At 51.6% G+C, this 27,067-nt stretch overlaps 1 protein-coding gene across 5 annotated transcripts in view; it reads left to right on the forward strand.

The window, feature by feature from the left end:
* ADCY2 (adenylate cyclase 2) overlaps nt 1-27,067 on the forward strand; it is a 418,010-nt gene that overhangs the window by 371,259 nt on the left and 19,684 nt on the right. For 2 of the 5 annotated variants that reach the window (XM_058715304.1, XM_058715282.1), the window contains 4 exons: nt 6,524-6,608; nt 11,456-11,614; nt 21,501-21,647; nt 23,417-23,524. In XM_058715304.1, the coding sequence (XP_058571287.1) occupies nt 6,524-6,608; nt 11,456-11,614; nt 21,501-21,647; nt 23,417-23,524 (499 nt within the window). Of the gene's footprint in view, nt 1-6,523; nt 6,609-11,455; nt 11,615-21,500; nt 21,648-23,416; nt 23,525-27,067 lie in introns of those variants that run through there. The other 3 variants (XM_058715319.1, XM_058715293.1, XM_058715313.1) reach the window with 3 other exon arrangements.

Raw genomic sequence — 27,067 nt, forward strand, 5'->3', positions numbered from 1 at the left:
GGGCTCTGTTCCGACAGCGTGGAGCCTGCTTGGGATTCTCGCTCTTCCTCTCTGTCTCTGCCCCTCCCCTCCTTGCACGTTGTCTCTGTCAAAATAAATAAATAACCTTAAAAAAAGATACTCTGAGAAAGCAGAGGCTCGGGGCCCTCTGTCCTTGGGTGACATTGGGCCACCCGCCCTGGAGGACTGCTGCGGGTTCCAGGGGATCCGTGTCCAGCCAGGAGAGGAAAGTGTCTAGAAAGGAAGCCCCTGGGGTTTCAAACCAGCACGATTATGTGTCCCCTCACTCACGTGTTTTTAAGACACACTTCTGTTGAACACCCGCTGTATGCCAGGCCTCACTGCTGGAGCCTGAGCGCATGGAGACGAAGAAAGTACAGTTTCTACCATCAAGAAGATCACAGAGTCTCTCTGAGAAGATCGTGTCTCACGGGAAGGCTCGCGGGAGACTTGTCTGTCGGGGTTAAGTTCATGCCGCACGCCTAGAAAAGAAGAGAGCGTGTCGGCCGGCTTGTGTTAGGGCCCAGTGTTGACTCACGTCGGGAAGACGTTGAAGAACTATGAGGATTCCCAAGCGCGGGAGACAGGTGACTCCAGTATCACGGCAGAACAACGTGTCTCTCGTCTTGGCCCCTCCCCCAACCTCTGTAACAGTGATTTGGCGTCTGTGCAGCGACAAAAGTGCCCTTGTAGGAGCTGAGGGATTCAGCAGCGTATGCCAAAGGGTCCGAGAGGCATCTCATGCCCCCACGCGTCAGATGATAGGCGTACGGACCCCAGGCGTTCACGCCGCCATGGCCGTGAACCAGCTCAAGCCCCTCTGGGACGTGGTCCGGGAGCCCCTGGAGAACACTCAGCCAGTCACCCACAGACGACGGAGCCTTTGTGCGAGTCCGGTTTCCAGAGCAGAAGTCCCAGCATGCTTCTGGGAAAACCTTGCAAGTCTGAATGCACTGAAGTAGCTAAGAGGACCGGCCCGACTCTACTCCCCGCCTCCCCCAGGGTGGCACAGCCGAGGCCCATGCAAGCAAGCCCCCACTGCTGCCGCCGTGCCAGATGCTGCCAGGGAGGCTCCCTCCTGGCCCCGTGCACGATGCTGAGTCCTGAGCTGCGTGACGGGGGCTCTCGACGGGCCTGATGGGGATGCGCATCCCACTAGCTGCATCGAGGCATCCGTCGGGAAGCCCGCCCGGGGGACACTGGGAACACCTCGCCCGTGGGCCCCCCGCAGCAGACCCACCGGCTCCCCACTGGGCTCCACGCGCCACCCTCGCACCCCGACCCCGCAGCCAGCTCCCCGCCCGCGCTCCCAGTGGTGGAGGAGACTGCCAACTTGGACAGAAAGCCGGCGCGGATCTGAGGACCAGGGAGAGACGGACGACAGACTCGAACTTGAGCAAGGCTTGTCAGAGCAAACCGAAGGAGGCCGTCAGTACTCTGCCCGGTGCACGGCCAGGCGGAGAGATGGCTCGCAGCTTGAGAACTGGGCCACGGGAGGGGACAAGGGTCGTGCAACAGCCGTGACCCCAGCCAGTCTCAGGAAGCCCCAAGCTGTTTCCGTCCCAGGGGCCATTCATAAGGACTCCAGGAGGGGACTGCCCTTTCGGGTGTGAAGAGAGCCGTGCAAACCTTCAAGGAACAGAAAACCTCAAAGAAGGAGGGAGCAGAGGAAGTAGCAAACAGCCAGAGAACCGTTGGTGAGGGGGCACGAGTAAGTCCTTGCCAACCAACATTACTCTCGGTGCAGATGGACTGAATTGTCCACCCAAAAGGCAAGCCTGGCTGCAGGAGTAAAAAAAAACGTCAGCACCAGGGGCGCCTGGGTGGCCCCGTGGGTTAAACGACCGACCCGTGGTTTCCGCTCAGGTCGCGATCTGACCGTTCGTGAGATCGAGCCCCACGTCGGACTTCGCGCTGACAGCATGAAGCCTACTCGGGATTCTTTCTCCCTCTCTCTGTCTCCCTCCTCTCCCCTGCTCGTGGGTATGTGCACTCTCTCCCTCCCTCTCAAAATAAATAAATAAATATTTTTAAAACACAGGGTTTTTTTTTTTTGTTTTTTAAAGAAACAACAGGTGTTGGTGAGGATGTGGAAAAAGGGGAACCCTCAGGCACTGTTGGTGGGAATGCAAACTGGTGCAGCCGCTCTGGAACTACCTGGAAGTTTAAAATAGAACTACCCTATAATCCTGAGTTCCTTTAGGTACTTTTCTTCTTAAGATAATAGAGGCCTGTTTCCACTAGGGAAACATAAAGCTTTTAAATGGGAAATCATGGTTAAGTCTCCGTGCCTGGACTGCTCTCTCTCCTGAGATTGAAGAATGTCCTTTGTACCTCACCTGAACCGTTGGCCTTTAGGTTAGAGCTGGTCCACCAGGCAATTCCTCAAAAATTCCAATTTTTTAGGGTTCTTTGTTCTTTTGTCCTCTGAAAACTTGAGGGCCAGAATGATCGCTCCATTAACAGCCTCAGGGTGAGGGCCAGCTGTAAATTAGTGTGTGGCCCCAGGCTCGTTTGGGCATCTGAGTCTCCAGGGCCCAGTTTTTAGGTGTAAAAGGAACCATATCCTGTCACATTTTTGCTAGAACTGTCCCTGAGTTAGAAACTTTCTCAGTTCTGTCAGCGCTGTGACCCCTACCTCATCACTCTGGGATAGCACAGCGGGACAAGGGCAAGTCCAAAGTGGATTGCAACCTTAATACTTAAAGAACAGAGAGAGAGAAGGAGGCCTCCCACCCAGCCAGCTGCCATTTTTACATAAATGACCAACACGATGGTTATAGGTGGAATTGCATCCCTCAAAGAAGACATGGTGAAGTCCTAACCTCGGCCACCTCACACCATGACCTTACTTGGAGTAGGGTTGTTGCAGATTATTTCATTGAATGAAGTCCTACTGGAGTGGGATGGGCCCTAATCCAGCATGGCTGGTGTCCTTATAAGAAGATGGCCATCTTGATGGCTCAGTCGGTTAAGCATCTGACTCTGGCTCATGTCATGATCTTGTGCTTTGTGGGTTTGAGCCCCGCGTCGGGCTCCATGCCGACGGCTCGGAGCCTGGAGCCTGCTTCGGATTCTGTGTCTCCCCCTGTCTCTGCCCCTTCCCAACTCATGCTCTGTCTCTATCTCAAAAATGAACATTAAAAAAGATCTTTTTTTTTAATACGACCGTGTGAAGACACAGACTCATTGAGAGAACGTCATTTGTTGGCGGAGGCAGACGCTGAAATGATGCGGTGGTGAGCCAAGGAACACCAGGGATTGGCGAGCACCAGAATGAGGCGAGGAAGGACGTCCCTATGGGCCTCAGAGGGAGCACTGTCCTGCCAACACCTTGACTGCAGACAGACATCTGGCTTCCAGAACTGTGAAGTGATCAACTTCCATTGTTTTGAGCCACCCAGCTTACAGTACCTTGTTTTTAGAAGCTCTAGGAACCTGATGGAACGTGATGATCAACACAATTGACTGGACTAGCTCCTGGGATTCCATTCTACCTATTCTGGATGCATCCTCCGTGCTACACACTCCCCTTCCTCCCAGCCTCTCCCACATGCACACAAAGAGCAAGGTAACCCAAGAATGCATCTGTGGATGGACAGATTTCTCATTCAAACTGCAGGAGCCATATGGCACTCACCCATGCGTGGTCCACACGGGAGACAAGGGCTCCTGTAGGAATCAGCCATTGTTTTTGGCTGGATGAATAAAAGACATTTTTGAGAAGCCTAAATGAAATCCATGAAAACACAGTGCAATCCTTCTTAGGTGGCAGAGAGGGTCAGGAGGGAGAAAGGCATTCGTGTGCCCACAAGTCTGTTCTACATGCTGATGCGTCTTGCTACTTCTGAGGCCCGTTCAGTCCCATCCAGCAACCACTTGTCTTGTCTCCCCTTGTCCTTCTCCCTCGAGGCCCCCACCCCTCCCATCGCTCTTCCCCACTAAGGCTCCAGATCTGGGTGACGGTGGAGCAGAGCATTTCTACCCCCTAAACCAATGTTCACATGCATTCACGTGAGGAGTCCCAGATAGGATCGCTTGCCTGTATTTTCTGTGTGATTAACTGGAAACCCAGCCAGGCCCCAGACCGCATACAGAGGGCCCTACCTCCCCGTTTCCATCCCTGAGAGGGACCTGAGCTGGCTCTGCATGGTTGGGACATCTGGTCCCTTAGCCGGGCATGCAAGGGGGGAACCTGAGTTCCGATTGGCCGCATGGATGAACTTGCAGCAAGGTCCGGCCCCGGGAGTTAACGTTTGACTCCTTGTTTGGGAGTTCCAGGGGCGGGGTGAAGTCCTAACCCCCGCTACCTCACAACATGACCTTACGTGAAACAGGGTTGGGGCAGGGGTCCTCAGACCCCTAGAATTATAAAAGAATGGAAGGTTTGTGAAGCAACACGAACATTTAAAACCCGCCTGCACATCTGAGAGCGCTCGCTGCGTTGTGCCGCTTTTGCTAACTGGCAATATGGTGTCACCAGAGTCAATATAGAAAAATAAGCGTTTAATATTCATTGCAGCCGACGTTGATAAACATCTGCTCTCCTCAGCCACTGCAGCTGCGCTTTTAGACACAGCTGTCACAGGCTCGTGAAGGAGCAACTTCATTTCTTAGGATCCGTTCTGGGGAAACAGGGATGTGGCACCTTCCTGTTTACTGGAGAAACCGGCGACAGCCTCACGCCTTACGGCGGACGAGCTCACCTGCTTGCAGCCCGGCCGGTTCAGCAAGGAGGAATGAGCCCCTCATGCAAGCCCAGCCTTTCTGGAGAGTTCTCTGAGGTCCTGAGCCCTTCGACCCCCGAGACTGGCTATTCTGCCTCTTCCTGTCTGCAAGGAATCGAGGTTTCCCTCGCACGTGGATCTTGCATTCTGTTAATGATAATTCACCAACCTCCATTTTCTTATCTTTTTCACGACCTCTCTAGCCCCGACCCTCACTAAAACTCACGGGTACCACTTACGAAGTGCCTCCCACGCATCAGGCTCTGCGCCAGGTTATCAGTGGTTGGCATAGTGACCAAAACAGCCTGGAAGATGGGTATTGTTACCCGCTCTGGCTGATGGTAAGAGTGAGGTTTGGAGGGGTCAATCCTATGTGCCACAAATCAACAGGGCAGGGGAGGGAGGGACACTCCAGTCCAACCTGGGTTGTCCTCCTCCAAAGCCCACCTGAGCTCTTTTGCTACCACGTGGATTCCTCACATGTCATCAGAGGGTTCATTCCTTGAACTGTCTGTAGAGAGATGGGAAAATCTTCAAGCAAGCTCAACCCACAAGCAGAAGGTGATGGCCTGGTGCTTACTTAATTTAATTAAACATGACCTATGCTGCTTATGTGGTATGTCTCCATCCATAATCAGCTTTTTAAGTCCTATCACGTGTGGGAGATGGTCATCTGTCTGCTAGGCGGGACTCCCCGGGGATGACAGGAGATAGCTCCTTCCCTGCTGGATTAGCCAGGGTTCTCCAGAGAAACAGCACCAGTAGGATATTGGTATATGATATATGTAATATACGTATATCAAGCAAGAGGTTTATCATAAGGAACTGGCTCCCATGGCTACGGAGGCTGGCAAGTCCAAAATCTGCATGGCGAATGTCCCAGTTGGAGCCTGAGGGCCAGAAGCTGCTGTAGAGCCAGGAAGAGCCAGTGTTTCAGATCAGAGGCAGCCGGGCAAGAGAGAATTCTGTCTCACTCAGGGGCAGGTCAGCACTTTCTTCTAGTTAAGCCTTCAGCTGATTGGATGAGGCCGACCCGAATTACGCAGGGCTTCACTCAGCTCACTGCTTCAAATGTGAACCTCATCCAAAAAACACTCTCACAGAAACACCCAGAGTGACAGTTGACTAAAATGTCTGGGCATCCCGTGCCCACCACGCATGCCAACTCCATATGCGGGGTGATGGTTTTCTGGAATGTTGTGGTGAGGACACGGACGGGGATTGATGACTGACGTCTACCTGGACCCGAGAAGAAACGGGGCAGTGGACCAAGAATTGCCATCTGTGATACAAACCCATACAAAAGAGAACATAAGACCGAGCGCCTACCAAAGAAGTCATGAGCAACTATATAATTTGCAGGTGAGGGTAGCTGGTGGAATGAAGTGCCCTGCTTCGTTTTTCTCCCTCCCACGATTGTTAATTTCTAGAAGACGGTCTCTTTCTGAGAGTGGTAACTTCAAAAGTCAGTATCCTATGTCAGATTATCCATATGGATCTCAGAAGTGTAAAGAAAATACTACAATGCACATTCCTCTGTTCTTTTATGTTTGTTAGAGTTTGGTAGAAAGTAACACATCTGTGTTAATTTGGGAGGATCTTTTACTGAGCTTTCAAAATAGGGATTATTTTGTTTTGCTGCAATCTGGGCTTGGAGATGTATTTGAAAGGTGTGTGTTTGGCTGGACTAGAACATGCAGTGGAGGTTCTCAAGTTGGTTGATATACAAATTCTAAGTGCCGTATGTATGTTGTTTTGTATTGTTTTTGTCTGTTTGTCTGTTTGTTCTCCAATAGACCAGGCATTTGGAAAGACCTGAAGACCATGGGCTCAGTGTCTCTCTTTATATTTTTCATCACACTGCTTGTTCTGGGTAGACAGGTAAGACATCTGCTTTTTCACATAACTTCCCCCAAGTTCCGTGTCAATAATACGTTGCTCGTACGTTGACTCTACCTCAATTTCAAAAAAAGAAACAACAGAGTCTATTCAGTAATAATAATGAAAATATTTTGCTGATGTGCACTGTAGCTGCTTTCATGCGAACAAATGCTGATGTGTCACAATCATTTTACCACCAGAGAGACGTGTGTGTGCGTGCGTAAATATAGACAAAAGGACAGAGGTCTCTCATTTTTTTTGTTTTTTTCTGCAAGAGGCAAACTTGGTGAATGGTAGAGATGGGAATCCATGTCCTGGTAAATCTCAAAATAACGTTGTAGGTTTTGGAAGCCTACAAAGGTGATCCCTCCGTAGCTGACGCTATTTGTAAAACTGTCCCCTCGTCTGGGATTTTATTTGCATTTCAGAATGGATGGCCTGTTTCTTTTTCTTAGAAGTGGGTATGAATACCTTTGACGTCACCTGAAATCATTCCTAGAAATACGGTCCTCTGTTCAAAAATTGTGTTTTGTCATGAGAATGAAACTGTGCCTTCTTGCACTCCCCACTCCTTCTGGTCTCCAAGGAGAGGCTGTGGGTGCAGGATTTTCAAGGATGATATTCTTCCTCTAGCTGCACACGAGCACGATTGCCCCAAGGATATAGACTCATTGCATGCCAGGCACTCTGCCTTCACCAAAGTTTGCTTGGAATTCTTTGATGGATGGTGTAAAACAAAGGAACAATATATAGAGAAATAACCAACTAAGATGCAAAGCCAATTTAATCATCGACACAGCACTAAACAGTTAAACCGTAGGAAGTTGTTAACAGTCACACAGTCAGAGCAGAGGCCGGATCTGTGGCTGCCAGTCGAGCGGCCTGGAAACGCTGTCCTCTTCCAAGGAGCACCCACGGCATGCTTCCCTGAGAGCTACAGTGCATCCCACCCCAGTCTCCCAGGAGCTGAATTGTTGTCCTGATGCAGAGCTCTAGAAGACCCCTGCCTCCCTTCCATCCCACCCCACCTCCATCCCTGGCACAGCTTCGTTCTGCATCCTTTGGCTTGTAGCTTTGACAGTCTGCACGTTCCGATTAACCCATTGAACCGTGTCCTGTTCTTTCTTCCTGGTTCCATTTGTTTCCTGCCACCTGGCTTTCTCCTCCATCGACCTGCTTTCTGTTCTCACTCATAGAGAAAAGGCATGTCCACTCTCAGGAAACCCTATTAGAAGTGAAAAATGGGAACGAAATGGGCTTCCTTGCGTAATATCCCCTAGCTGATCATTCCTCCGGAAACATGGCCGCCCCCTCTGTGGGGTCCCCTGTTTCTCCATTTCGTCCCGAGGATGTTCCGTCTGCACTTTCTCCTACTGTAGTCACCAGATTGCTTCACAGCAGTGTATCTTAAGGACCAAGAATCAAATTGAATTCTCCCAACTCTTTATTGATCGCTGAGATGATAAACATGCCTCTACGTAGATGTTGTCACATCCAGCGGCTGCCCCTTGATCTGTTACTCTTTGGCATAAGATGAACAATAAGAAGTGGTCAGTATTATTTCCGGGCATTAATTTAACACAATAGGGATGACTCCAGTCTTACACGCATTCAGTTCTTTTATTGTCACTACTGTGACAATAAGTACTGTCCACCCTTAGAGTCACTGCTCCCTACAGGAGTGATGGTGTGACGATCGTTCTTTGACAGCTCGCACCGAGAATGTGCCAGGGTGAGCCGGGATCATTCAGTCAGTGATCTACTAAGGTCCCAAGTCTGTTGGGCTAACAAGAACTTCGAAGCCTGTGACATAGTGCTTCTGCATAGGCTTCTAAAAATACAAGTATGTCATAAACAAATGTCCGATGTTTAAAATAAGGTTTTTAAGTTTCGTAAATGTGCACGGCCTCAGGGCTACTTGTGCCCGGGGTGGTTTATTTAAGCAACAGGACAGACATTTAGCCACTTATTTGTATTGTCATTTGTCCCGATGACTCCCCAGGCCCATGACCATGGTTTTTGAAACGATAGTGATGTGTTTGCTCTCTGAGCAAGTTAGCATGCTAAATGTTGTTCTGGGGATCTAAGACACCTTCCTGAAACCATAGCCCGTGTCCCGGACAAGAGCTGTGCGTGGTACTACTCTCTGTGCTGAAATACAGGCTGCGATAGGGATGCCAGCCTGAGCTTAAGGGCCTCTTTTGAAAACGGAAGATTCTCTGTACTTGTCCCGAGTTTAAATGACCACACGCTGCCATTGAGGGTCTGCATTCTAGGTGGGCTTGTTCAGGACATGGATCCAGACAGGTGGTAGCCTGGTGGCCCGAGAGGTAGGCCGAGGTCACTGTGTGCGAGGCTTCAGATCGGAACCTGGGAGTGTGGGGAATCACACGCTGCCCACACCCCTGTCCGTGTAGAAAGAGGTCAGCCCCTCCAGTTCCCCGGCTTGTTTTCAGAACTGCATGAATAAGAACTGCCCTCGAGGCCGTGTTGGGAGTGAAACACAACAGTGAGGCTCCCAGAGATGGCCTGGGTGCCTCTTCCAGGCTCTCCCTGTCCTCTCTCGTCATTGCCAGAGCAGATGAAGAGCAAATCTGCCCCTCCGCATACTGTCGAGTAGCCCTAGACGGACTCGGCGAGACGGGTGAGGGTGTAGGGACGGAGGTTCAGCAGGTTTACTTGAAGTGCCACCCAGAGTCTCGGAGGCAGTGTCTTCCCCTGACCCTCCGCCGCATCCTCCACATGGCCTCCCCCTGCGTGTCTGTGCGAGATCCCCCTCTTTCTCTTAGAAGGACATAGTCACTGGGCTCACGGGCCACCCTAAACGCAGCAGGATCTCATCCTGAGGTCCTTAAGTCAATTACACCTGCAGAGCCTATTTCCAGAGAAGGTCACAGTCATATTGCAGGTGAGGACTTGGAACTGTCTTTCTGGGGGACACCACTGAATCCATTCGACTGGCTTGGGATGGAAACATCGGTCTTCCTTTGGGGGCCTCCCCAGGAGTTTCCAATGAGCTTGTCCTTCAGGAGAGGGTCCTGCAGCAGACAGCACTGGGGAGGTGGGATGCAGAGACTTGGCAAAATGTCACTTTCGGGCCAGTGGAGATGGTCCCAAAGTGGTCTGATTCCTTTAGTGGGAGCCTTACCAGGTGTTTCCTGCGATGCGGTGGCATCACTCAGGCGACCCAAGCCACCTCTAGTACGGCTCACGGAAGCCCTGCCAGACCCGTGTGCTGGGCTTGCTGCCTGCCCTGTGCCGCTCCTGGGCTTCTCCTCGTTTCACTTTGTCCGTCTCGAGAGTGTATCCGTGTCTCTCTGATGCCACCGTCATGGACTGCTGAGTAATCTTTGAGTTTAAAACCGGCCACACCACTGGTATACCCCCCAAAACCCGAATAATCTGTTGTCCAAGTGGGAGCCCTTTTCCAGCAAGGGCAGAGTATGATTTCTGTAGGTTACAGAATGTGGCAGATTTGGCGTTAATGTAAAAAATTTAATATAAACAAACATTAAAAATACCTCTTCTGAAATCTTTTTTAAAAATGTCTCTGTGTGAAGTAAAAATAAATTTCACACCGGAGGAGGAGGAGGAATAATTTTTTAGCATATCGCACATGGCTTGAATCGAGTCTCGTTGATGAATGATCATTGTCTTTCAGGTTCCAAAATGTGAATTTTTTTAAATTGCCATCTGTGCATAAGAGGCTCTGTGTGTGTGTGTGTGTGTGTGTGTGTGTGCACATGCGAGTATATGTGTGTGCATGCACGTGTGCACTTGTGTGTCTGTGTGTAAGAGGCTCTGTGCACATACGTGTGTGTGTGCATGTGTGTGCATGCGGGTGTATGTGTGTGCCTGTATGTGTGGACACATGCGTCCATGCGTGGCACTGTGCACACGTGTGTATGTGTGTGCCCGTGTACTGCATCAGTATAAATAACCAAACCAATAAAACAAACAAACTTCCAGCATTTATTTCTTCTTTGCATGTTTTCATCAGGAAGTTAGTCTCTGTGCTGAAATACGCCTCGTCCGTTAGGCCCTTCTGTTACAGGAAGATTCTTTCGAGGGCTGTTCCACCATAGTAAATTCTTGACATCACAGGAGACCCAACGTGATGCCAAAATCAAAGACACCTTGGCCAGTAAACAGGCCTCTCTGTTTCTACAATGTCAATTAAAACAGTTTTTAAGAAACCGTTTTAAGAAAACATTAAATTGTGCGACATCATAAAGCACGAATGCGTGTTTCTAGCAGCAGGCACCGTCTTAATTAAATGAGACCAGAACGAACGTTTGGGTAAACAGAATGTCATTCTCTTAGGACAATGCAATCCCAGATGAAAAAGTACAAAATTTTCAATGAATTCCTAATTACAGAATTTGTGGTAGGGGAAAACTGATTTCTAGATAATACAGGCAAAGTGCCATGCCTGAGCACGATTATTTTTTGAATGCAAATTATCAAACAGTGCCCTCTTTCTACTAATGTATTTCCCGTTTTTCATTTTTTCATTGTTTATGTTCTATTATGCCTCTTCTCAAAAGATAATTCAAGACACCTTTTATTAACGTAACTTTGCCAGAAGCGCCCGTGTCACTTACATGCCTGTTTCCCTGTTCCTGAGGCTGGTGCTTTCCCGCACCTGCTTCTTTGCAGATCCGGGTGAGGGGTCGGGTGACAGACATTTGCGGGGAGCAGCGGGCTCCATAGGGTGGGTGGCAGTTCTGTGTGGGGGTTCTGTTTTCAGTTTTGTTTTTGTTCTTTTTATTTTCTCTTTAAAACCTCCGCTCTCTGGCAGGACGAGATGCCTATTGTTTCTTTACCTCTGTGTCCTCTTGTAACAGAATGAATATTACTGTAGGTTAGACTTCTTGTGGAAGAACAAGTTCAAAAAAGAGCGGGAGGAGATAGAAACCATGGAGAACTTGAACCGCGTGCTGCTGGAGAACGTGCTGCCCGCGCACGTGGCCGAACATTTCCTGGCCCGGAGCCTGAAGAACGAGGTGGGGCACGCTGGGGCAGTGGGCAGGGGCAGGGCGAGGAGGTCCCGGCTGGGGGGGCCTGGGGGGCCTGGGAGCCTTCAAACGCCTCATTGCTCCTGGTGTCCACTGTTGGCCTGAATTGGTCTGTTCTTCAAAGATAATGATTGGCCAACTGGGAATAGTGAGTTCTAATCACCTCCGAACGTGTTAATTGAGTGTTGATTCATCATTCCTGGCTTTCCTTCCCCCATCACGTGACACTCTCAGGGTGCCATGTGAGGCCCTGGGCTTCCAAACAAGTCACAAAAGTGGCCTCTCCATGGTGTGAAGGGCCGCCTGCCTTACCGGCACACCATAGAGACTGAATCAAGGGGCACCATTAAGGCATGCATACCACACGTCCACTGTTTCATTGCTGGAAACTTCCCTGAGTGCCTGTAAAGGGCCTTGGAATTTCAAAGATGGGAGATGGACAGAGCTTAGAAGTTGTCCATACAAGATCAGGTCACAGACCAAAGTCTGCTCTCTTGAGGATGCAAATGGGGATTTCTTGGAGCGTCTAAAGGAACGGATATTTAACTAGAATTGGAAAGACGGGAGTGCCGTTTTAGCGTAGAACCGGCTTATGAAATGAAACATCGTGAAATTTCTTTCATATTCCTAACTTACGGTGAGTCAGCAGATGTGTCTACAGTGAGAAACACGTATCTGAGCTCTCACTGTGAGCAGAGGCCTGTGTTTGCCATCGCGGACACAGAGAAGCTCAACCTTGATGACACTAGAGTACAAACGATCTCAAGTGACAAGGCCTGAAGCGATATTTTCCTGTAGCACGTTTTTGCAGGGGCGGGGGGGGGGGGGGAGTGTATTTTCACTTGGACTGGGTCCCCAGAGGGAGTGACTCGGGGCCCACTGCCTGGTGGTTGTCCCTGCCAGGTCTCAAAGTCCCCAACCTTCTATCATAAGAGAAGAAGTAGAAAATACCGCAGAGCAAGCTTTCAAGAGTTCACATCCCATCTCTGCCAGTTACGGCTAAGTGGCCTTCAGCACAGCACCTAAGCTCTCAAGTGCCTCAGTTTCTTCATCTGTAAAATGGGGCAGTAATAATACTCGCATCATAAGCACAGAGTGAGCACCAAGTAGCACATTTAATGTTGACATTGGCTAGAAAGCACCAGGGAGGGGGTGAGGGGCTGGGCATCGCCCCCTCCTCTTACTGGAAGCGTGCTGGGTGCGGCAGGCCGCCTGGGGTCCCGCCAGGAGGTCTGGTTGGCTGTGGAGCCCACCTTTCTGTTTCTTCCGCTCTTCTCTGAAGTCCGTACATCTTCAGCAGCCGGTCTGCCCGCTGGCCACGGATAACAAAATCACTGCGCTTGTTAAGAAGGAGCATCTGCCCCCGGTAGCGACATAAGAGCATCTTTCTGTCTGTGTGCCTGGCTGTCAGTTCGGCTCATAAATTCAGCGTGTGCCTACTGTCACCCCTGCCCTGTGGCCACGCTGGTGCCGGGCCTGGACACAGAGATGAACGGGACAGGGGTGGCCCCATCGCCCAGAGGGGAACTGCATCCCCTTGTCTCCAAGCGCACTCGCGGCGTATCTGCGGGAGCCCAGACAGGCCGCCACTGTGAGGAGGTAGCTTCTGAAACTGGAAAGAAGGAGCTAGAAAGTAGCTGGGGGATGGATGCTGGGGAGGGCGGGGGAGTGGAGGAGTGAGAATATTCTGGCCGGGGGAGTGCCTAGTTCAAGCCCTGACAAAGCCAGTGGGATTAGCCCTGCCCCCTTGCAGACCCTTCCTGATGTCTCCCGAGGTCTCCCCGGACTTGGGGGAATCAGTGGATTCTCTCTGTTCTTCCCCGTCGGTCTGACTTATTCTAAGCGAATGCCTGAACCCAGTTCCCTCTTGGAAATGGTAAGGAATGGCAGGATGGGTCAGGAGCAGAAACCTAGCGGGGGATAGCGTGGGCTTGCCTCTCCCGTCCACACCTAGGCTCTGTCACGTGGACTTGGCCTGCTCCGTCCCTGGGCTGAGCCCAGTCTCTCCGCTCATAACAGGGAAAGAGCGGTGCCTGGCTTGGCAAGCTGCCTCGAGGGGGTGGGGAGGGGGACGCCTACACGTCGCTTCCCCCGAGCGTCCCTCCAGGTGAGGGGGCATTTGACATCCCCGGACACGGAGTCCCACGTCCACACAGGTGGGGTCCAGACGGCAGGGAGGTGCCCGTGCCGCAGCTGACGGTGACTCGTCTGCCTCCTGAGTGGCCCCCTGCCGCGTGCCACGTCGCTGAGCACAGCTCTCGCGTGCTCCCAAGAGAGGGGTGACCTGTCCCTTCGAGTCTCATCCGCGCTGCCATTTTAAGAACTGGACGCACACAGGGCCCCCTGTAGCCTTCACCACCCAGATGGGCTCCCTGGGGAAGTGCTGTAGTGGGGGGGGGGGGGGCGGGCAGGGTGGCCTAGTGGGTGGGAGTCCGGGCTGTGGTGCTCCCTCTCTGCCCGGGCGGTTGGGGGCGGGGGGGGCTCTTCGGCGACAATGTAGGAATCGGCACAGGTAGATGGGACCGGTCCTGTGCTTTCTCTCCTCCTTTGTCAGCTAAAGAAGGCAGTTCCTCGTTGCGGGGGGCGGGTCCCCTCGCTGGCCAGTCCATCCCCGCGTGTGCTCGGAACCTGTTGGGCCCCGAAGTAATCCCGGGCTCCCAGCGGCAGCTCGTGAGGACGGCCTGTCCCCGCCTGCAGGAGACAGCGCCTCGCCCCAGGCAGCCTGCAGGCCCGGAGGAAAAGGGACACTTGCTCCAGTTCCAGAGCCGTTCGAACTCCAGGCCGCAGCCAGGTGCCACAGCAGCCACGTTAGGGGTCTTCGGGTTTTCACTCAGGGCCCCGCGGTCCCCACGCACCATTAGATGTGTTCTCTCGCGCTGCTGATTGTGCTCAGGAGGGTAAAGTGCCACACGCATCTGAAATATCGGGGGCTTCGGACCAGGGGGACAGTCCTTGAAATGACCGCTTCGTTCTGCTCCGCTGCGGGCCGCAGGCTTCTCCGTATGTAGTCAGACAACAGACAACTGCCCTGGGTGGTAGCTTTCCATAGTTCACTGCCAGCCTTTGTCTGTTGGGTTAAATACAGGGGGGCAGGGGAGAGGGGGTGCAGCTCTATAGGCAGCCGCTCTAAGTCTCGCGGATTAAACAATTTCAGGGACCCCCACGGGGCGCTGCGCCGTCAGGGTGGCCGGGAGAGGCAGCCCACTGGGCAGGGAGGGTTATGCTGTGCAGTTGCTGGAGATCAAAGAGGGGGTGTAGGAGATTCTGCTGGCTGTGATCCTCGTGGGGAAAATCCTGAATGCAGAACAGCTCGCGGCGCAGGGCTGAACAAGAAAGAGAATCGCTAACCGGCCGTCTAACGAGCGCCCCGCCGTGATTCTCAGTAAGGGATCGTTAGGTTTTGGGGGGGGCGGGTTTCCCAAAGACTCCTAACAAGGTTACTGTAAGGAGATTCATTGGAGCACATGAACTGTAGCAAACTCCTGGCCCGTCCTTCTGCTCTCCCCACCTTCTCCTGTCCCGATCTGACCCCTCTGTCCTCGACTGACTGTCCTCGGGGGACAAGCCATTCCCCAACCAGCCATGTATAATCCCGGCCTCATCGTCCCAGGCCAGCCAGGCGGATGGTGTTCAGCCTCCTACAGCTACACAGTAATGGCATGTGTGCTGTTCAGGATCGCGGATAACGTCAAGGACCTCCGGGGTCCGGGCCAAGGACGTGTCCCCTGCGTGAGCCCTCTCGCACCCCGAGGCTTCCTGGGGAGGAGATTCGGCCATTGTGAGAAATGCAGTCCCCTGGAGGGGGGCCTCTTCTGCTGGGTCCCAGAGCATGGCTGACACTGGAGACCGAGAGAGAGCCCCGCGCCCACGAGCAAGGCCTCCCGAAGGGATCCCTGCTGTGCGGGCTCCGTGTGGCTTTCCTGGGCCCCGGGCCAGCTCTCCTCCACCTGCCAGGCCCCGCTTGGTGGCCGAGCTCAGAGGTTCGGCCCCAGCCCTGGCACTTCTCAGGCCTCCATCCTCTCAGAAGCTGTTACCAAAGGTAAGAGTAGCAACTCACGCGAAGCTTCACAGCGATGCCTGGCCGGCAGTTCAGCACTCCATCTTAGTTATCTTTTAAGCAAATATCCCAGATGTATGCAAAACTTAAGAGTCACTGCCCACTGGAACTTATTCATAGCTTCAAGGAAGCCTTCTTTCCCCCCCTTTATGGGGCCTGAAGAGGGCAAACCTCCACAGAACCCCTTTGCCCTCAGACCAGCCGCTGTGCCTTCCCGGCTCCTCCTCCGGCGGGAGGGCTGAGCACCCACGCCATCGGAATGCAGATACCCAGGTTACTTTCAGAGCTTGGGGCAGACAGGAGCAAGCCTTTCAGTCCCACCATCAACATTACCAATGCACAGTTTTCTGGAACAGTCCTTGGGAACAGGACACACGACCTAAGCCGGGACCGATGTTAACAAAGAGCCTTCCTTCACTCTTTGGTTCTCCAGGCCACCACGTGGATGTTCAGAGGAAATGAATTTCTTTTCAGAAGCAAAGCGTGATTGAATTACAATCACATCCCCTAAAAGCTCTGACTTCAACGAAAACCTGTGTGCGGGCAGAGCCCTTATGGGTGCCGCAGGTGTCTCTTCCTTCCCTCGGGGCATTCGCTTCGCTTAGAACTTCTGCAGTTTTCTCCCTCCGCTGCTGAGGGTTCTTGGCCAGACGCAGGCGACAGGCCATCCCAGCTCAGGGAGAGAGCTCTGCGCTCCTGGGCCGGAGCCCTTGAAACCGCCCTATTGTAGCGGGAGCTTTTGAGATGCCTCTTGAGCAGACATCAAAGCCAGCTTTCATCGCTTGTTGAAAGGCTACATTTCGTCACTGCAGTCTACCCTTTGCCGAGTCGCCAGGTGGCGAGAATGACATGTGATTCTGAGCCAGGCGGCTGCGTTGCTGGCGAACTGAGGCTCGATCAAAACAGGACACAGGTGTCGCTGTGGGTGTGCGGGCATTCACCAGGTGGGCACACTGTACCCGCCTGCCCAGCCGTGAGCCCCACCGCCACCGTCTCCAGGCAGACCCTCTGCCCTGATCCCCGTAGCCAGGCTGGCATGCCCCCAGCACCTCCGGAGATGCCTTCGTGCTTTCGAATTACCCCAGTGCCCTGAGTAAATGAGGAATCCGATGACCGCTGGGAAGAGGATGCTAAATGGTGAGCACATAGTCCGTTGGGGGGAAATGTGGGAGGTGGGAAGGCCCTCCTTTGCTGCAGAATGGACCCGTAGGAGAGAGCACGGATGTGGAAGTTTGGAAACTGAGTGTGCATGGCAGTTCTGAGCATTTTCCAGGGCAGGCCAAGCGGACCTAAAGTGAATTTCGGCCTTTGCCACAGACAGGAGCTCCCATGTTCCACAGGGGGCGCTAACCGCTTGCTTTACAAGTGCTTTGCTGGAAACCTGATTGCTTGATTCTCCCCCCTTCCCTCGCAGGGGGCGTAGGAATGGGCAGGGGACTGGGGGCTGGAAGAGGGGTGCTGGACAGGACGTAGCGAGACGTAAGCCCCCCGGGGATCTTCCCTTCACCTCCAGCCTTGTGAATGGGTCAGAACCTACTCAGCCTGACATGTGTGTCCTGTGCTTGTGTCGCTGAATGGTCCCGGGGAAACACCTGCCTCTGGGGGACACGGGTGACAGGCGGGTCCCTGATAAGTGGAAAATGCAGACGGAAGGGGCTGGTGGAAGTGTCTGAGCCAAGAGAGTTGGGGCTGCGGGTGGGCAATGTAATGGGACTATCGGGGCTTGGGAGAGCAGAGGTTGATGAACGTCGTTCGGGGACCGAGCGGGAGAAAGGCAGTTGGCATGGGGTCGTTGGCGATGGCCGTTGTACAAAGCCACCTGGAGCGGTGGACAAGCCCCAGCAGAGAAGCTACAACAATAGCCCGAGAGCCCGGGGCAGAGATGGTCACAGGCAGAAGGGAGCGTATCATGCACAGCAAGGGAACCTCGGGCAGGGTGTCCAGGGATGGAAGAGGCAACAGGGAGTCTTCCAGCCACCGATGGCAATGACCACCCGGTGTGAGTGTCCAGGGAGCATGACGCAGTCAGTGGAGCGCCTTCCTCCTCCATCACACACTTCTGTCCCTGTCCGGCACCCCTGGAGGTTTGGAAAGCCTGGCTGAGGAAGTTGGGAAGGGTGGAAGTATAAGTGTGAGTAGAGAGTGTGGAAGCCAGGCGTGCCCTCTCCCCCACGCTGCAGACCCCTCCCTGTGGGCCCGTGCTGGGGAAGGGGAAGAGCCCCACGTCCAGCTAGGTCCTGAGCTTTGACCGCTTGTTGAGCCAGGCGCGTTAATTATCGACAGGAGGACCCGAGAATGACAGGAAGAGTCATGGGGTTGTCCCAAGTCTTCATCCACGGGCGGGTTGGGTTGGAGAGGAGCTGGTCTCACTCAGCAAACTAAAAGGGACAGCGGGCACAGAGATGCGGTGGCTTTCTGATTGTGTTTTCGTTACTTAAGCTTCTTTGGCAGAGTGGTGACGTGTGAACAAGCATTGAAAGGACACGTGAGCTCATTTCCAACTCCAAGGCGCAGTGATCCCTTCGGGCAACAGTGTGCCCAACAAGAGTCATCCACTCTAGACCTTGAACTCCAGGCTCTCCTGGGAGTCTGCCCACGTGCCCTACCCCCATACCCAGATCCTCTGGAAATACGAGCTAAGGTCAGACCACCAGCCAGTCGGCTTGTGGTCCACTCTGGCCCCAAGACCAACCCAAAGACCTGAGTTTGGGGTATGGTTCTAAGCCTTGCACGTTTCCTTGGCTCCAGAGAATTTATGAAGCTTCCCATTGGTGAAGTTTCCCTGTTTCTCAGGAGTAGCCCTTGAGCCTGAATCAGGGACTGGGTGGGGGGGCAGAGCTCCTCACTCATCCTTGCTGTTTCAACGAAGGTCCCAGGAAACTGATCTAGAGAGAGAGTGGGTGAGCAGTTTGCAGCCCAAGCCCCCAGCAGCACTCACCACCTGCAGAGTGCCTGACCAGGGTTCCAGAGATTAGTCCTGGCCCCTAGGCCCACTGGGAGCCCTGGTGCATCATCTGGCTCGCCCAACCTTCTCCTTCGTCATTCAGCCTGTGACTCCTAACCAAGGCTGCCTAGCAGAATAACCCATGGCCCTTTTCAAAAATGACGCGCAGGCTTGGAGCTCACCCCCGGGCCGGAAAACCCACCGGTGACTGTCCCATGCATTCCTGTTTGTGGACAGTGGAATGAGATAACACATCAGACCCCTTCCAATACATAGACCTTATTTTATTGGACCCCAACACAGTGCAGTTCAAATGGACCCTCATCCGAACTGCGAGTCGGTCCAGTCTGGCGGTTTCATTGTCTCCCACTCCTGTACACCCTTAAGGACCCCCACGGAAAGGAGAGAGGTAAAGCGACGTGACCTGCACGTGGGGCGAGGCCCCCACCGCCCCTGAATCTGGGCAGCACGGCCTGCGGTCATCAGGAGATCCAGGTTCAAGGGTAAAGTGTAGCACCTGTAAGAGGGAACTCTGCATCAGACTTGGTAACTGCGACCTTGGGCAAGTAGTGTAACTGCCCTCTGCCTCGGTCTCCGCATCCGTACGTTGAAGTGAGAGTGCCGGCCTCATAGGATCGTCGTCGGGGGCAAGTTACTTCCCGTGGAGTGTTGACAGCTGCCCCCGTCAGGCAGCAGGCACTGAGTCAGTGCTGACCGCTCCCGAGCTTATTTTTATCATCGTACCCCAGACGGTCACTCTGGCCAGTATCCACAGACAGTAGGGACATGCAAGGTGCAGAAAACATTTCCTTGTCTTGCCAGATACGCGCCTTTTCCTTAAGAACAGGGAAGTCAGTGGGCCACCACGTGGGTGGCTCAGTCGGTTGAGCGTCCAACTCTTGATTTTAGCTCAAGTCATGATCTCACGGTTCCTGAGTTCAACATGATCTCACGGTTCCTGAGTTCAAGCCCTGCACTGGGCTCTGTGCTGGCAGCTTGGGACTCTCTCTCTCTCTCTCTCTCTCTCTCTCTCTCTGCCCCTACTCTCCTCTCAAAAATAAATGCATAAACTTAAAAAAAAAAAAGAATAGGAAGTCTATGAAGTTTATACTTCTCTTATAAAACTGGCATCGTTAACTAGCAGGGGCTTCTAGGGGGTTGTCTCCCGGTAAACCCTGACTCCCCGGCTTAGCATTGCCAGGCCCTACAACTTGACAGTCATCTGTGTCGCAGGTTGTCTTCCCAGGATATGAATGTTCACAGCAGCAGCTTCTCGGACAAAGAACAGGTCTGCGTGGTGAGCCAGCGCAACCATGTTGAGAGCAGGGTGGAAAAGAAAGCCCTTGGTTCTGTCGTTCACGTGTTTTATAGAGATTGTGAGGTCGTAGCAGAAGGCATTACGGGTGGCTGGCCCTGAGAACAGGAAGCTGACTTGAGGCTAGCTTTTCCAGGAAGTGGTTGTGACCGTCCATGGGCCGCCATTGGCCTGCTGTGTTTGTGAGGAGACCTCAGTGGGGAAGAACGGCTCCTCGGAGAGGCCACCAAACCTGGGAGTTACGGTGCTGTCGAAGTGCGCTCTCCCAGTGGGGGGATTCGTCTGGTGCCTCAGAGAGCAGAGCTCACTACAACGTTCATGCAGAGTGGATTGCCTCACCCTGCCAGGCGCACAGGAAGAGCCAGTGACTTGCGTTCTTCCATCCACGTTGAGGGCGGCCATCTTGTTTGACAGAACTCTCCTCATATTTCCCGGCGGAGGGAGCGTTTCCCTGTGCCCACCGTGGCGCCTGGCCTTCCTGCCCGTGTCATGCCACCTGAGGGCCCTGATGAGCCAGCGCCAGTGGGGGGACAGGTCCTCACACCCAGGACCAGCCTCTCTGCCCACATAACAACCCTTCCTTTCTCAAACCTTCACTGAACTTCAAAGTTTCACTGTGTGTTGAAAAAAACTATGGAAACGCCTTAAAATTGTATTTAGAAGACATTGTAATTTTATTCATATCTATGGATGCAGAAGTATGAGCCTCTTTGTATTTAACAGCAAAAGCCTATCTTGAATAAACAGAGTTGGCGTTTGATTTGATGTGGATAAGTAACCCAGGGAGTGTCGTCGGTTCTTTCTGGGGTAATTAAGGGGTAACTTGAGGAGCTCCTCTCAGGAGACACTGAAGAAAAACAGGCATAAAGACCTCAGTGCAAAGGATGTAGCCATGACGATGTAGTCATTTTAGGCATTTTAGTATAGTAGTTTGGGAGATTGTTTTGTTGGCCTTCAGTTGCTTATAGGACATTTCTTTCTGAAGCCAGAAGTCTGTGATCTCTTGTAATCGTCGAAGGCAACGATGGCAGAGAAGTTTTGCCGGAAGGACACCTCCTACTGGCTGCCAGTGGCAGTGGGAACACTGTGTTGAGGGCTCAGCCTGCATCCTGCTCCTTAGAAGCCCTCACCTGCCGTCATGGCCGGCGTCCGGAATGGGCCAGGGGATGGTTTGGGGCACATGCAGGGGGGCACCGGGTGATTTCTTCACCAGTCCCCACAGAAAGAAACACTTGTCTTAAGAGCATGTTTGTTGTTGTTTTGGGGTGCCTGGGTGGCTCAGTCAGTTAAGCAGCCGACTTCGGCTCAGGTCACAATCTCGTGGTCCATGAGTTCGAGCCCCGTGTCGGGCTCTGGGCTGATGGCTCAGAGCCTGGAGCCTGCTTCGGATTCTGTGTCTCCCTCTCTCTGACCCTCCCCCGTTCATGCTCTGTCTCTCTCTGTCTCAAAAATAAATAAACATTAAAAAAAATTAAAAAAAAAAAAGTTAAAAAAAAAAAAAGAGCATGTTTGTTTACAAGGTTCCCTAGTGCTCAGCTCTCGCTTTCCTCCCGGGCAGGAGTTGTACCACCAGTCCTACGACTGTGTCTGTGTCATGTTTGCTTCCATTCCGGATTTCAAGGAATTCTACACAGAATCGGATGTGAACAAGGAGGGCTTGGAATGCCTTCGGCTCCTGAACGAGATCATCGCCGACTTTGATGATGTAGGTACCCGAGAGTTACCCCTGACAGGCCAGGGTGGCCCCCATCCCACACTTCGGCATTCTGGTGGCCATCCCGTCTGAAGTTAGTCCGATCCTGTGGCGTGTCTTAATGCACGTCTCCTGGTGTAATTATTGGTGGCTGGACGAAAATTAAAGCCTTTTGCTCTGTTATGGTCCTTGACGAATTTTGGAGAAATGATATATTTTATTTGTGAGGTAGTGTGTTCCCTAAGAACCAGTACCAAAATCGGTATCAAGAAAATGTCTTTCCAGTCTGCTGGCGGATTTTCTCAAAAGGCTTGAACTCCAAGGAAAATACTTGCTTATCGGTTGATACAAAAAGAAATAATGAATGTATTTATCATAGTAGATGACTGGCATGTCTATCTCGGCATACTCCAAGGTCAGATATCAACTTGAACTGTGCAGGGATGATACGCTCTATTATTGAAAAAGCAATATGGATGAGGGATAATATATTTGAGAAGGGACACAGTATATGTTTCGTAATTTGAAATACGTATCAGTTTTCAATTTTCAATATTCTGCCTACATGGAGAATAACGTGTTTTGTTTGCTGATAAGAACAAACACACCAGTGGTTTTAAGGATGTTGCTGCTACATCGTTCATATAAATATCAAGCAAAATATAGCAAAATTGACGTCCATGAACAGAGGTTCATCGGGATTCATGGAACTTTGAAATACCATGACGAAATTATTTGTGTGACGTGATGTTTGCAGGCCAAGCTTCTAAATGTCGTGTGTGACCTGTGCATTTCTCTGTTATCACCATTGTCAGCATGAGATTGACTCAAGACTTATGGCGAAGTAATGACAACTAGTGCCTCCCATGGTTATGCCAGGTTCCTGGTGAGAAACAGTGGCCTATTGGCTACAGCTGCCCCTCAGTGAAATAAATGCTCGCCAGTACGGGTGGGTGAGTGGCAGGGCTATTTTGGGTTGGATTGGCTCATGGATATGAGGTACAGGCATTTGCTAATCTGCCTTAGACCCTCTGACATGGAATCTTGAAAGAATCCCTTCTGAAAGCAGGAGTGCCGACAAAAGGTCAGGAAGATGTCCCCAGCCTTCAGTTGGTGCCTTTGGCCTCATGAGCAGATAAAGAACCTTCCAGAGTCTCCTTCCCTTCCTCTCTCACCCCTTTGTTCTCTTTCCTATAGCTTCTGCTCTTACTTTTACATTTTCTCCATCCCAACCCAAGTCCGAATGTACTTGGCCGGGGAGGAGGCAGTGGGAGCTGGTCACTGGTACCAGAAACTGGGACAAGAAGTATTAGGGTCAGAGCTGATGGGGAGAGCCATCCTAGATAATTATTCCCTTTACATCTAGAGCTCAGAGGCAAAAGCCAATTCTCGGCACTATAAGTGGTCATAAATCACCCTCACCATGCAGGGAAGACCTCCCTCACTGAATCATACTTTTGTGTTTGGCCTTTTAAACACAGAGATGGGAAATTTATCTGAGACTGTTATCACTCGCATCATAATTTATCCCGGTTCCTTCCCTAGCAGATTAAAAGGTAATTCATGCTAATTGGAAGCATATCATTATGCTGCAGTTCCTTCCAAGGACACACTCTTGGTGGAGTGTATAAAGCGTTCTTTCTCAGCAAAGCCCGAGGTCGCAAATGTGAATAAGCAGCAGTTGGAATCGTTCATATTCCTGTTGCCGTGAACTAGAACTGGAGAATGTCTTTAGACACCGCACCCAACTGAGTAACTGAACACTTGTCATTGCTCCACAGCTGCTGTCCAAGCCGAAATTCAGTGGAGTTGAAAAGATCAAGACCATCGGGAGCACGTATATGGCCGCGACCGGTCTGAGCGCCGTGCCCAGCCAGGAGCATACCCAGGTACGGACGTGTCGGCCGCACAGCAGCACGTTGAGCCTTGGTTCCACCCACGGATCATCCCTGGAGCCAGAACGGCCACACGCTAAGTCATAAACAGTACTGTGTGTACAACCAAAGCCTCCGTGATTAAGATCCTGTGAAAAAAGATGAGAAATCCAGAGGCTTCTGAGGGTCCGGTCCCAGAACTCCTTTCTCCGGTCAACAGGGATAGGAAAAAAAAAAAACACACACACACAAAAAGATCTGGTCGCTGCTTGAGTCCAGATAAATATACAAGAAAGTAGATTGGAGTGGTTTATTTTAAGATGGCTTTAAAAGATGGCTCCTGGTCTTTTGATTAAAAACAGTGTGGCCAAGGGGCACCTGGGTAGCTCAGTTGGTCTAGTGTCCAATTCTTGGTTTCAGTTCAGGTCCTGATCTCACTGTTGGGGAGTTCAAGCCCCACATGGGGCTCTGTGCTGATAGCTCAGAGCCTGGAGCCTGCCTGAGATTCTCTCTCTCTCTCTCTCTCTCTCTCTCTCTCTCTCTCTCTCTGTCTCTCTCTGTCCCACCTCTGCTCTGGCTCTGAAAATAAATAAATATTTACAAAAATTATAAATAAGTAAAATAAATAAAAACAATGTGTCAGGGCACCTGGGTGGCTCAGTCAGTTGAGCATCTGACATCGGCTCAGGTCATGATCTCACGGTTCATGGGTTCGAGCCCCGCGTCAGGCTCTGTGCTGACAGCTCGGAGCCTGGAGGCTGCTTCAGATTCTGTGCCCCCCTCTCTCTCTCTGCCCCTCCCCCACTCACACTCTGTTTCTGTCTCTTAAAAATTAACATTAAAAAAAATAAGTAAAAAATTGTAAAACGTGACCAAGGGGCACCTGGGTGACTCAGGTGGTCAAGTGTCTGACTTTTGGTTTCTGCTCAGGTCATGATCTCAGAGTTTGTGAGATCAGCCCCACATCAGGCTCTGCGCTGACAGCGTGGAGCCTGCTTGGGATTCCGTCTCCCTGTCTCTCTGCCCCTCCCCCACTTGTGCTCTCTCTCAAAATAAATACACAGTAAAAAAAAAAAAAAAAAAAAAAAAAAAAGAACCAATGCAATTAAAAACCAAGCTGACCACTTGGAAATTTGGTTGAAAAGGTGGCTTGGGCAAAATTGAGTTATCTTCAATTAACTGTAGTTTTGAGAGGGTTTTCTGTTATGTTGTGTTTTGTTTCTGTGTGTATGTATGTGTCTGTGGGTGCGTGGATACGCTTGTGTAGACTGTGGTTCAATAAACAAGACCCCCTCCTTCCTTTGAGGACAGCGGGCTCCCTGACGGCACCGGCACAGATTTGCTGTGAGGCAGGGGTGGGTGCATCTGAGGAACAGAACTTACCAGAGCACAGCTTGCTGTAGGCAGGCCGACTCCCCCCCAAGAAAGGAAGGGCTGAGCCCGGAGCCGCTGCGCCCTCTCCCGCGCCTCCCACAGACCGGATGGAGTGAGAGAGGGACGGAGGGACAGCGGCATGCTAAGCAGAGCTTCTGCTCTTTTCTTCAGTATTCATGGGCCGAGACTAGAAGGCGAGCCATCTGACTCAAAGTTAACGCTAGCAGTTTTCCGGGGGAATGGGTAACACGTATCCCGTTTGCTCTTCTCCTTGGGTTTTTGCTCCCAGGTTATTATTTTGCAACGGGTGGGCGTTACCTGAGTAATGAGGAAAATTAAGATGGCAGCAAAAGAAACTTCAGAAGAATCTTATCTTGGGTTCTGAGCAGTATCCTTCCAAGCCATCTTGGTGCCCAAGGCAAAAGGAAGAATGCGTTGCCCTGTATAAATGGTAGTGTATATTTCTAGTGGTTGATTTTTACTGACAGAATATTAAAGTGCTGACAAAACTATTGGGAAATTGGAGTATATGGGTATGGAAATGTAGAACACTATTTTAATACCAGTTAGTACCTTAATTATACCAACAACAGAACTAATGATAATTTTATCTTCCTGGCCTTATGGAAGCAAACTTATACCTTTTTAACACCTTTAGTGTCGTGGGAAAAGTTAACCATTAAAAGAAAATAACATGAAATCTTGTATGTAGCCCTTTTGCCTCAGCCTCTAAGGCGTTCAGCAAGGCGCTGTCGGAACTTAGCTGTCTCAGTCAGCGAGGGGGCCACCATAACAGAACACCACAGGTTCAGTGGCTCAGAGAGCAGACATTTATTTTCCCCCAGTTCTGGAAGCTGGATGTCCCAGATCAAGTTTCTGCAGGATACATCCCTTCCTGCTTGTAGATGGCCCCCTTCGTACTGTGCCCTCACATGGTAGGAAGGAAGGAGGGAAGGAAGGAAGGAAGGAAGGAAGGAAGGAAGGAAGGAAGGAAGGAAGGAAGGAGAGAGAAAGGAAAGGTAAGGAAAGGAAAGGAAAGGAAAGGAAAGGAAAGGAAAGGAAAGGAAAAAAAGGAAAGGAAAAGGAAGGAAGGAAAGAAGGAAGGGAGAGAGAAAAGGAAAGGAAGGAAAGAAAAACAGGAAAGGAAAAGGAAGGAAGGAAGAGAGAAAAGGAAAGGAAAGGAAAGGAAAAGGAAGGAAAGAAGGAAAAAAGGAAGGAAGGAAGAGAGAAAAGAAGGAAGGAAGAGAAAGAAAGAAAGAAAGAAAAAAAAAGAGAAAGAAAGAAAGAAAGAAAGAAAGAAAGAAAGAAAGAAAGAAAGAAAGAAAGAAAGAAAGAAAGAAAGTTAGTTAGTTAGTTCTTAGTGGGGAGGATTTTAAGACTTCAAGATAGGAATTTGGGTTGGGACACAATTCACACCACATACTTACCTTCATTTAAAATCTTGATACATTCCTTCTGGATTTTTCTGCATTAATTTTTATTTTTAAAATAGGCATTAGGATGTCATTTATCATGACTCTTGAGCTTTTTGGTGCCTCCTTAAATTCTGTGCCTGAGGGGGGCGCCTCACTCACCTCCTGTCATCCGGGCCCTGATTCTGAGGCCTCTCCGGCTGATCTCCTCTCTCGGAGTCATTTAGGGCACTTGGCCTGATCACGCCCAGTCCAGACCTTAGCTCACCGGTAGCCACTTTCTGATCCCTTGTGGGGCTCAGCACGGAGATTCTCAGAGGCGTCGCTGGTGTAGACCCACTCAGCATTCAGCGTGTGGGGTGGGCGCATCCTCCCCCGTCCCGTAAAGCCTGACGCGTCTGCCTGTCTTCCCTGACTCTGCCTCCTCCAGACCCCGGCCCTGCAGCCCACGTCTCTCCTTTCCCTCGGGCACACCCTGTGGACTGATCGCCCGCATCCACCGCCTTTATCTTTCCCCTTCCCCTCCCCCCCAACCCCTCCCCCCAATACCAACAACAGAAATCCCACTCTTGAAGACCAGGAAGCACTTCCACATTCCAGAACCCCAGCCGGGTTGTGTACTCCTCCCGCTCGTTCTTGAAGTCCTGCCTGCGGCGTCCGGTAGAGCCGACGGCCCCCTTCGCCCAGAAGTCCCCTTGTCTGTCACCTGCCCGTGGTCCATCCCTTTGGGACACTGTCCGTGCTCTTGCCCCGACAGCTGCTCTCAGTCAGG

Source organism: Neofelis nebulosa, chromosome 1 (assembly GCF_028018385.1).
Source record: "Neofelis nebulosa isolate mNeoNeb1 chromosome 1, mNeoNeb1.pri, whole genome shotgun sequence".
Lineage (NCBI taxonomy): Eukaryota > Metazoa > Chordata > Mammalia > Carnivora > Felidae > Neofelis > Neofelis nebulosa.